Consider the following 12458-nt stretch of genomic DNA (forward strand, 5'->3'; position numbering starts at 1 on the left):
ATCCCAGAGTCCTGGGATCGAGCCCCGCATCGGGCTCTCTGCTCAGCGGGGAGCCTGCTTTCTCCTCTCTCTCCCTCTGCCTGCCTCTCTGCCTACTTGTAATCTCTGTCTGTCAAATAAAAAAAAAAAAAAAAATCTTTAAAAAAACATTTGTGAATCTAGGCGATTTAGTGGGAAGATCTTGCAGAGGTTCTAAGAAATGGAATTCATAAGTACTTTAAAAAAAAAACTTTGGAATAATCTGGAATCTGTAAAGGACTAATAGATTCACATTGTTATATTTATATCACACTGTTGAACAAATACTGAATTAATGAACAGGAAAATATTACATATGTATAAGAAGCTTTGAGAAACCATAAACTTCTATTTCAGCACATTTATGATGCTATATTTCAACTAGAATTTTGGAAAACTTTTTTTTTTTTTACATTAAGCATGTGTTTTATTTCAAGTTGTCATGTGGTCACTAATGTAAAGCATTTAAATTTCCTTTTATACAAGAGCTGTGAAGTCACAGGGGGAACTAATAACAAAAACCTGGAACGAATCCAGTCTTCTCCACTTCAATGAATGGTAATTCCATTCCTCCAGATGCTCATCCAATTAGCCAAGAAATTCCTTCAGCTTTTGAACTATACATTAAGTTCAGGTCTTTCTAATCAGCTGAGCTCTTCCCCAGGTCAAGTCACTATCATCTTTCTTATCTGGATTACTGTACTAGCTGGTCTTGTTTTCACCCGTGCCTCATGTACAGCCCCTTTTCCATCTGATAGAGTGATTCTGGAAAGAAAAAAAAAAGTCAGATTGTGTCAGTTCTGCTTCCAGGTTTCTTAGTTTACTAAATAATACCTAAACAAAACACCACAGTCCTAAGGATCTTATATGATCCTGGCCCCTGGCTAGCACTCTGACATTATTTCCTTTTTAATTAATTAATTTTTTAGAAAGATTTTTATTTATTTATTTGAGAAAGAGAGCTAGAAGAAGCACAAGCAGTGGGGAGGGGCAATGCAGAGGGAGAAGCAGGCTCCCAGCTGAGCAGGGAGCCCTATGTGGGACTCCATCCCAGGACCCTGGCAGAGGCTTAACCCACTGAGCCACCTAGGCATCCTGACCTTATTTCCTTTTATTCTCCTTCTTGTTTCCTATGTTCCAGCTACATTAGCCTCCTTGTTTGTTATTCCTTGATCACCCCAGGTGCTTCTTATATATAATTCTCTTTTCCTATTGTCTCTTCCACTAGATATCAAATATTTCATTTTCTCATCTCTTTTAAACCATTGCTCAAATTCACCTCATTGAAGAGGGTTTCCCAGACCACTTTACATAAAATAGCACTTGCTTCCATCTTTCACAATCTATTCCCTCATTCTGGTTCATTTTTCTTTAGAGCACTTAGTACCTGATGTATAAAATATATTTGTTTGTCTCTCTCAGTAGACTGTAAGTTCCATGAGGGAAGTTTTTTTTTTTGTTGTTGTTGTTCTTGTCCTTTGTCACATCCTTAGCACCTAGAATGGTGCCTGGCATATAGTAGGTCCTTGATAAATATGTATTTGAAAAAATATTTATTTGAGAGAGAGAGTTAGTGAGAGGGGGGAGGGAGAGAGAAGCTGAAGTAGACTCCATATTGAGCACAGAGCCTGATGCGGGGCTTGATCCCACAACTGGGAGATCATAACCAAGAGTTGGATGCCTAACCAACTGACCCACCCAGGCGTCTCTCAATAAATATGTTTTGAATGAATAAATCTTAAGCGCATTCTTGAAAAGAATACTTTTTATGAAAAAGTTGTCCACTAGATGGCATTGCTTTCAAACTTTATATAAAAGTAAGGATCTCCTCTGTTGTTACTCTAGCCAGGAAAGATCTTTGTGATGAAGATTGTCACAAGAAATTGCTACAATTAGTGTGAGGCATGTAGATACTACATGTGTTTTTGGTTTATGTTTTATATACATTTTTAGATGTTTTTTCTAAAACACAAAATACTTGGAGAAACTGATTATAGAAAGCATATTGGTATATAAATAACCATTTGATACAGTTATTTTGCCTGGCAACTGTGAATAAAGTCACTTTGTGTTCATACATTGACCACCTTCCTTCTGAGGGGACTTAATGGAATGAGAGAGCAGTAATAAGTTCCAGAGCTTTTTACCACTCAAGGCACCAGTGGAAATTCAGCCTAGTGTTGAAGGCAGAAAATTATTATTGTCTGTCATTTGTTCAGTTGTTGTTGCCAGTGAGTTAGGTACTCACTGATTGAGGTAAGTACTCAGTACCTAATCAACCGGGCATCCAATTTTGAAAGACTTCCATGTTTCTGGCAGATGTTGCCACACCTGTCTTATTAAAAATCAGTGGGTCGCAAGCATCAGAGTTTTTAGCTGACTCTCCTGGCTCCAAACTCAGCAAATAGTTGCCCTAATCAAGAAATTTACACATTTTCCTCCAATCCTTAAAATGTGCCTGTCCTGCCCGTGCCAGTGGCATCTCATTTTTTCCTGCTTTCATCGCTTACCTCATTTCCTCCGTTATTCCACCCTGTTCGTCTCTCTCTCATGCACTTCCTCTGAATGCTCACTTGATCCATTTTGTTCTCAGTCTTTACACATCTTTTGGTAATTTTTCCTTTTCCTGTTCAACCTATTGATGCCTCCCCCCCCCAAATCGTTTAAAATATACTTTAAAAATATTATTGACCAGTTTTCTCTCTTTATTTTAGATTTTTCTTTTTCATTTTTGATTATAATATATGTGAGGAATTTATTTTGTTAATCTCTTTAGCGTTCTCAGCCTCTTCTTGGGACTCATTAACTATCTACAAATAAAAACACTGTTCTTTGTACTTTTGTGCCTTTATTTTTATTTATTTATTTAAAAGATTTTATTTATTTATTTGACAGAGATCACAAGTAGGCAGAGAGGCAGGCAGAGAGAGAGAGAGAGAGAGAGAGGAGGAAGCAGGCTCCCTGCCGAGCAGGGAGCCGGATGCGGGGCTCGATCCCAGGACCCTGGGGAACATGACCTGAGCCAAAGGCAGAGGCTTTAACGTACTGAGCCACCCAGGTGCCCCTGTACTTTTATGTCTTTAAATGGAACATAAAGTATAGGGTGATTTTTGTGTTTATAGTCCTTTCTCCCAGTCATCCTTGGATGGTTAAGAATCAGGCTGATAAAGTATCATTTTAAATAGGAGGCAGTTATACTCAAAGATTTACACTTTTTTATATTTTTAACCAGAAACATTTGAAGTTTCTAGTACTGAGCTCCATGTCTTAAGCTATTAATGGTGATACTTGCATGTGTTTGGCCTTGTCACCCTCCTGCACTTGGCCTGCCCCATGCATTAGAGCTGGCTTTGAGTTCAGAATGTAGAAAATCCTTTTTTTCCACTAAAGAAATACTAGACAACATTTATTTGTTTAGAAGATAATTCCCTGGGGAGGGGGGAGGTAACAGATGGTGGAGGAGTAGGGACCTAAAGATCATCTAGTCCCAGGAATTCAGCTAGGGAGTTATCAAACCATTCTGAGCACCTACAAACTCAACAGGAGATTGAGGAAAAGAATAGCAGCAATTCTATGAATGGAAAATAATGTCCTGTTTACAAAGAAGTTATTAGATAGCATTTATTTTGTATATATTACATTTTAATTTAGAAGGCATGTTTTTCTGTTCTGAGACGTGGAGACTTAACTGATCTTTGATTGTTAGAATGATAGTATTATATATTTGTTCAAATATATTCCTTTCGTTCATGATGAAATAACTTTCTTATTTACTAAACATATCTTACCGCTGCTAGTCAAATTATCATTTATTAAAAAACATATCTATTCCTAGAAAGATAACCCTCAGATACATTGTTGCTTACTTGACCTTAAATGAGATCTGAAAGCCCTTGCTGGTCTCATGCTCTGGCTGTTGACCTCTTTTAGTGCTTATAAAGGAAGGTTTATTTTGCTTGTACCTGCTCTATTTTTGTTCCAGTGTTATAGCTTATGAGTTTCCTAAGTAAAATTCATTAGAAGTTCAGCATTATGGCCTTAAATATCATTAGTTATTTTCACTTGTGTTATTTTTCTCCCATACAGACTGGTTGAGATAGCAGAATCTCGTTTTCCCAGATATTTTGACACTGAAGAAAAATTGCTTTTGACAAGCAGTAAGGTTCATCTTTATCGGGAACTCAGCTGTGATGAAGTTCTACAAAGGTATGCTGCTTTAGGTTTTGGTATTTTAGTAATACTTTGAAGATTTATTTTTTGTTTTTTATGTTTTCAGCTGAGTGAAAAAAGTTTCTACATATGTATTAGGGTTATGGGAAATAATTATTTCAGAGTTCTTTATTTGCTACAGCCTGTTGGATGAAATGTTTCTTTAAAAATGAAAACATACTGAATGAGTGAAATGTTTTAGATTTAATTATTTTTTAAAAAAGATTTTATTTATTTATTTGAGAGAGAGAGAATGAGAGAGAGAGAGAGAGCATGAGAAGGGGGAGGGTCAGAGGGAGAAGCAGACTCCCCACCAAGCAGGGAGCCTGATGCAAGACTCGATCCTAGGACTCCAGGATCATGACCTGAGCTGAAGGCAGTCGCTTAACCAACTGAGGCACCCAGGCGCCCCTAGATTGAATTATTTAAGGGGTGCAATTATTATCTATTTTCCATTAACAGGTTACCCCCAAAATTCAGCAGCTTAAAACAGCAAACATGTATTATCTCACGTAGTAACAGAGGCTTAGGTGTCTGGGAGTGGTTTAGTTGAGTGTTTCTGGCTCAGGGTTGCAGAAGAGGTTGCAGTCAAGCTGTTGGCCAGGGCTGTGGTCATCTCAGCCTCAAACGGGGCTGGAGAATCTTGGAGAATTCCAGGGTCACTTGTGTAGTTGGCTGGAAGGCCTCCCTTCCTTGCTGGCTGTTGGCCAGAGTCCTCTGTTCTTCACCATGTGGGCCTCTGCATCAGGCTGTTAATAGCATGGCAACTTGTCTCCCTGAGAGTGATCTGAGAAAGGGGGCAAGTGAGAGAGAGCCCAAGATGGCAGGTGTAGTCTTTTGTAACTTACTCTTAGAAGTGACATACCATCATTTTGTCATATATTGTTGGTTATATAGACCAACCCTGGTAAATGTGGGAGGGGACTGGACAAGGCTGTCAGCACAAGGTGGGAGTAAATGGGGACCATTTTGGAGTTGGGCTAGGAAAAGCAGTTTTCTCCTAAAATTAGCAGTATCATAGGAGAACCAGAGAATGAAATTAAATGAAAACATTTTGGTGCATTTTCAAAAAGAGTGCTGTATGTATAGAAGGGCAGGACGTAAGTTACGATTATTGAATACTAGCAATCATTACTGTAACTTAGGGAAGAACAGTTTGTTGTCATTGTTTTTAAGTTGGTTAATCTTTGCAATACCCTGTTTTATATTATATCTTAAATTTATCTACTGTTTTGCAAATTCTACTTTTATAGGATTGAAACTTTGGAAGAAGAAATTATTTCAAAGGGAGTTAAACTTGTAATTATTGACTCTGTTGCTTCTGTGGTAAGAAAGGAGTTTGATACACAACTTCAAGGCAACATGAGAGAAAGAAACAAGTTCTTGGCAAGAGAAGCATCCTCCTTGAAGTATTTGGCTGAGGAATTTTCAATCCCGGTAAGTTTTTTCTTTTTCTCTCTTTTCCCCTTGTTCTTTGTTTTCTTTTATGTTAAGTTCACTGACTTATATCAGCTAATATAAATAGAATATCAGCTAATATAAATATCAGAATATAAACATAAACATAAATATAAATATAAATATCAGCTAATATAAATAGAAGAAAACGTAAAACAGATGATGTGTTAAAGGTAGCATGGTCTAATTGCTATAGTAAACATAACCATCTTCTTAAATTCATTCATCTGTTGAGATTATCTTTTTCACAGTTGGAGTCTGAAGCAGAATTAAATGTTGTTTGTAAAAGTTCCTGTATAGTCAGTCCTTTTCTCCATCTCATTGTTGATTCTCTGTGTACGTTTTGAATTACTTTTGTCACATCGAGGTAAATATTAACTATTAAAACTACATGAAATTGCCTAGGTCTATTTCTGTAGTTTCTTTTATGGCAGTATTTGTCAGTTTTATAAATATTTTAGATTTAGATATTATGCTATTATGGTTGGTACTGTCTTGTACTCTGTAGGATTTGGTTTGCTCCAAATGGCCAGAGGTTGACTATCACATGTTATATTGGGAGTGATAGTAATGAAAGTGTCAGTAAGGGGATCTTGGATGATGACTGTTGACCCCACTTTCCATAGTGGGGACTGTGATGAGTAAATCTGAAGATGCAGGTATCTTGCAAATGTTTGTGGTAGGTAAGCTACAAGGTTTAAGCGCAGACTGATGGCTTTCCCAGTAGCAGTGCGTAGGAGAGTTCTGCTTATTCTTCAGCCTCAACAGCATTTTGTATTGTCAGGCTTTTCAATTCAATTCAAGACATCATCTCAACAGAAGATAAGAAAATTCCTTAAACTGAGATAAGATTTAGTTATGATTTTATAATTTTTAGATCGTGTTTTGGAAAATTAAAAGATTGGATCTTTGTAATGTGTACCAAGATGGTAAACTACCACACAGCCTTTGTGATTTATAAGCCCAAGCAAGAAGTCAAGGAAGAAAATGTGGCATGTAAAAAGTTCTACATTTCTTAATGGCTTTTTAATTCATATTTTGGATTATATGATGTAATTCCTGGTGAAGTCAAGCGTTGTAAAGTTTATCCCAGATGACGCTCATCTTTTAAATTTTATTGTAGTTGGTTAAAATGATAAATCCAGATCCATGTTTTCCCTGGCCAAGGGAATTTGAAAAATATTTTGTAGGGTTACTTGATTGTTTGGAAAAGTTAAGTATGTATACTTATTTTATTAATTCATGCTGGTTGTTGACTTAATCCTATGTAAAATGTAAAAATTCACTTTTTAAAAGTTGTATTTGTTTGCTTTTAAATAGTAGTTGTAGGCTAATATTTTTCAGTTTTTTTCTGAGGTAATTTATTTTCCTAAGTGAGAAAAGCACTCTGCTTTTCTTCATTTTTATTAGTGCCCTCTGAAAGAATAGGTACTTATTTCCATATCTCTCTGTCTTTGCCTTTGTTTTTCTCTTTAGAGATAAAAGTGCAGATGTAATATGCACTTCTGTAACACAAGCTGGTAGTGGTTTTTGTGAAAAGTTAGTATTAGTTTTAGAAGGATTTTGAAAAATAATTCCTTTGGGAAGTGTGGGAATTTTTGTAGCCTAATTACCACATTTAAATGAAAAATCATGAACTTTTAAGTTTTTAAGCTGTGCTTTGAATAGGTGACTAGACATGGACTAACTAGCTGAAAACAACATGTCGCTATGTAATTTATTCTCCCTTTCAAAATCGCAGACCATGTGCCTCTTTATAGTTCCTCAAACATTCCAACAAACATTCCTGCTTCAAAAAGTGTTATTTCTCCATCTGAAATATTTCCCCTCTAAATATCCATATGATTTCTTCTTTCCTGTCATCTTATTAATGAGGACTTTCCTGACCATGTAAGTATTAACCACATTCCCTGCCTCCCCATCTCCCTGTATGCTTTGTTTCTTCATTGCACTTTCACCCTCTAGCATGTTATATATTAATGTTGATTGTGTATGTGTCTCCTCCACCCCACAGAGTGGTCACAAGGACTGTCTACTTTCTTCACTACTTTATTCTCAGCAGCAGAAATAGTGCTTAACACAGAGTAGGTACTCAGTAAATATTTTCAAATGTATGAATTGCAGATACTGCTTTTTTCCTTGGACTTGAGTTAGTCTTCTTTATATTGGCACTGTACTTAAGTTTTTAATATTTGCTTTTAGCTTTATTTTGATCCTATCTTTAATATTGTTTATTATTTCTGATAGTAATAAAATACAATATTAGGTAGCAGAATGTCTTATCATATAGGAGCTGTACTCAGATTACACTGGCATCTTATAGGAAGAAAAAGAATTCTTAAGATTCTTAAGCTTGGGAACGTCTTTAGAGATCTATATAGTGTCAGAAAGCCAGGAAGTAGACAAGATTCTACTTCAGTTTAGTAGAACTATGGTAGATGAATGTCTGATGGCCTCTGAGGAGTAGGCAGGAAGCCAAGCATTCCAGTCTGCCCTCTGGCTGTGAATCTGAGATGGTGGACTGGGCCAGGACCATGCCTGGGAATTTGACACTCTGGATATCATTTCATTCAAATAAGACTAAAGAGTAAAATCACCTTAGGTGATGGGATGTGTACTTAATTGAATTTTAAAATTTCTTTTCAGTGAACATGCAATACTTTTAGTAATGGGGAAAAGCTTAAAAGTGTAATCTATATTAAATTTGAATGCCACATTACATATGCTTGTATATGTTTTTATGCAAGGATGCCTGCACACATGAAGATTTCAATATTCTCTCTTTGTGATGGATTAAATAGACAAAATGTTAGCAAATTAAATCCAGAAAGTCAGAAGACCTGAAAAACGTAGCCAGCTTGATCTAATTGACATTTACAAAATGTTCCACTCACTTTTTGCAGAAAATGCATTTCTTTCAAGTACACATGACATATTCACCAAGATAGACAGTATTCTGGGCCATAAAATAAAACTCAATAGATTTAAAAGGTTGAAATGATACAGTGTATGTTTTTTGACCCACAGAAAGAATTAAATTAGAAATCACTAATACGTCTGTAAAAATCCCCAAATATTTGGTAATGAAGCAAAAACACTTCTAAATAACCTATGTGTTGAAGAATAAATCACAAGAGAACTTAGAAAATATTTTCAAGTAAATCAAAATGGAAATACAACATATCAGAATTTGTGAAATGAGGCTAAGTCAGTGCTTACAGGGAAATTTATATAGTTAAATGCTTATGTGAGAAAGAAAGATTACAAATCAATGATCTAAGCTTGTAAGAACTAGAAAAAGAACAAATTAAACCCAACATAAACGGAAGGAAGGAAATCGTAAAGAGCAGAAATCAATGTAATTGAAAACAAAAACAATGGAGAAAAATAATCAGTGAAATAAAATGCTAGTTCTTTGAGAAGACCAATAAAATTAATAAAACTTTACCCAAACTGACCAGGAGAAAAAGAAAAAACAAATTAGTAATATCAGGAATGAAAGAGGGGGATATCCTTATAGATCCTATAGACATTAAATGATATTAAGAGAATGTTATAAATAGCTTTATTCCATTAAGTTTGATAGCTGAGATGAAATGAACAAATGCTTTGAAAGACACAGAATACTTACTGAGAAAGAAATAGATAACTTAAATCATCCTATATCTGTTAAAAAATTGAATTTGGGGGCACCTGGGTGGCTCAGTGGGTTAAGCCTCTGCCTTCGGCTCAGGTCATGATCTCAGGGTCCTGGGATCGGGTCCCGCATCGGGCTCTCTGCTCCGCGGGGAGCCTGCTTCCTCCTCTCTCTCCCTATCTACTTCTGATCAATGTCTGTCAAATAAATAAATAAAATATTAAAAAAAAAAAATTGAATTTGTAGTTAAAAATCTCACAAAGAAAACTCTAAGTCCAAATGGTTTTACTGGTAATATCCACCAAACATTTAAAGGAGAAATATCAATTCTATACAAGCCTTTCAGAAAATTTACAAGAAAACTACAGGCCAATGTCCATTATAAAAATGAACACAGACATTCTTAACAAATATTAGCAAATTAGATCCAGCAATAAATAAGAAGGGACTGAGTGGAGCTTATTTCAGGAATGCAAGGTAGATTTTGAATGCAACATTAAAATATAAAATCCATCACATCAACATATTAATAAAAAATCATCTCAGTAGGTGCAGGAAAGAAAACCAGTCAACAAAATTCATCAGCTGTTCTTGATGAAAACTCTCAACAAAGCGGAGTAGAAGAGAACTTTCTCCCTTGATAAAGGGCATTTACAAAAACCTTCAACTAACATCATACTTAACTTATACTTAGTGGTAAAATACTATCCTTCTTCCCAAGATTGGGAGCAAGGATAAGATAGCCCAATCTTACCATTTCTAATCAGCAGTGTACTGTAGATCCTAGCCAGCATAATATGGCAAGAAAAATAATTGAAGTACATTCAGATTAGGAAAGAAGAAATAAGACTTATTCATAGATCATATAATTTTAGTAGAAAACCCAAAGATTCTACACAAAAAAAGAAAGCTACTGGATCTAACAAGTGATTTTGCGGGATATAGATTATACAGAAATCACTTGTTTTTCTATATGCTAGTAATGAACAATTGGAAATGGAAATTGAAAACCTGTAACTTTTTATAAGAGCACCAAGAACATGAAATACTTAGTGATAAATATGACAAAATGTATGTAATATTTTAATGCTGAAAAGTATATAACATTCATTAGAGAAATCAAAGAAGACCTAGATAAGTGAAAACATACCATGCTCATGGATTAAAGATTCAATACTGTCAAGATGTCATTTCTTTCCAAATGACTGTATGTATTTAACACACATCCCAATCAAAATCCCAGTAGGCTTTCTGGTAGAAATCAACAAGGCGACTGAAATTTATGTGCAAGAGCAGAAGATTGAGAATAGCCAAAACAATTTATAAAAAGAGGAGTATAGAGGACTTCCACTCTCTGAATTCAAGACTTATTATAAAGCCATAGCAAATAAGACAGTGTTATATTGGTGATAGGGTAGATTCCTAGATCAGTGGAAAAGAATAGAGAGTCCAGAAAATAAGTAGATTATGGTCTGTTAATTTTGAACAAAGAAGGTAAGGTAATTTAATGGAAAAGGGATAGTTTTTCAACAAACGGTGCTAGAACAATTGGATATCTGTCTGTAAAAAAACAAAACTTGACTAATTCTTCACACCATTACATAAACCTAATTCCAAATGGATCATCCACTGTAACATAAAACCTAAAACTGTAAGACTTCTAGAAGAAAATACAGGAGAAAAATCTTTGTCACTTTGAGCAAGGCAAAGATTTCTTCGTGATAAAAAAACATGAACTGTAAAGTATATGAACACTTCTACCCTCTGCAGATATTCTTTTTTTTTTTTTTTGTAAGATTTTATTTATTTATTTGACAGAGATCACAAGTAGGCAGAGAGAGGTGGTGGAAGCAGGCTCCCGGCCAAGCAGAGAGCCCGATGTGGGACTTGATCCCAGGACCCTGGGATCATGACCCTAGCCGAAGGCAGAGGCTTAACCCATCCAGGTTCCCCCTCTGCAGATATTCTTAAGAAAATGAAGAGACAAGCCACAGACTGGCAGTGAATATTTGTATAACTTATATGTTAAAGGACTGGTAACTAGAACTATAAAGAACTATGAAAACTCAGTAATAGTGTAATTTTTTAAATGGGCAAAAGATGAGCAGTCAAATGCTCAACCACTGAGCTATGCCCCCTGGGCCCAAGATGTGAATAAACACTTCAAAGAAGATATACAAATGGCAAATAAGCACATGGAAAGATGCTTAATCATTAGTTCTTAGGGAAATGCAAATTAAAGCCATAATGAAATACTGCTACACACCTATTAGAATGGCTCAAAAACCAAATCTAAAACCCTGACTTTGCCGGATGCTGACGAGGGTGGAGAGCATCTCTGACTCTCATCCATGCTGATGGAAACGCTAAATGGTGTAGCCAGTCTGGAAGACACTTTGGCAGTTTTTTAAAAGTTAAACATTTTTAATTATGGGACCCAGCAGTCTTTCTCCTAGGTATTCTTTTTTTTTTTTTAATGCAAAGAAATTATATTCCTGCAAAAATCTTCACGGAAACGTTTTTAGTACTTTTATTCATTATAGTCAAAGACTATAAACAACATGAATATTTATCAGCTGGCGAATGGATAAATTCATATTCAAGTAATGGAATATTCATATAGCAGAATAGCACTCAGCAATAAAAACGAACAGACTGCTAAAATAAACAAAAAGAATGAGTCTCAAAAGCACTGTATTAAAGGAAAGAAGCCAGACTCAAATGGGTACATTTTATGTGATTTGTTTTATGACATTCTGCAAAGGGCAAAGCTGTGGAAGTGAGAATCAGGTTTGTGGTTTCAGGGGCTCAGGATGGGAAGGTGAGGTTGATTGTAAGTGGGTATGAGGAAACTTTTTGGCATGATGGGAATGGTCAATATCTTGATTGTGGTGTGGCTGTATGAGTGTAAGTTCGTTGAAACTCAGAACTGTACACCCAAACAGGGTGTGTTTTTAAAATTACATGTTAATTTTTCCTCAAGGAACAAAAACAAAAAGCAATGAAGCACTTATGCTGGAGGATCTTTTATGATTCAGAACTTGCTTCTCTGATATTAAGTTTCTGTTACCTCAAGGAAAAGAGAATTAATTACTAAGTGTGTTTAATCACTTTTTAAAAAGTTTATTTCATTTAT

At 35.5% G+C, this 12458-nt stretch overlaps 1 protein-coding gene across 2 annotated transcripts in view; it reads left to right on the top strand.

The window, feature by feature from the left end:
• The window catches only part of LOC111148673 (RAD51 paralog B), a 599479-nt gene that overhangs the window by 37430 nt on the left and 549591 nt on the right, over positions 1-12458 (top strand). For both annotated transcript variants that reach the window (XM_022505442.1, XM_022505443.1), the window contains 2 exons: positions 4105-4224; positions 5481-5664. In XM_022505442.1, coding sequence (XP_022361150.1) covers positions 4105-4224; positions 5481-5664 — 304 coding nt within the window. The remainder of the gene's footprint in view (positions 1-4104; positions 4225-5480; positions 5665-12458) is intronic.

This window comes from Enhydra lutris, unplaced genomic scaffold, assembly GCF_002288905.1.
Source record: "Enhydra lutris kenyoni isolate GAN:26980312 unplaced genomic scaffold, ASM228890v2 scaffoldscaffold20, whole genome shotgun sequence".
NCBI lineage: Eukaryota > Metazoa > Chordata > Mammalia > Carnivora > Mustelidae > Enhydra > Enhydra lutris.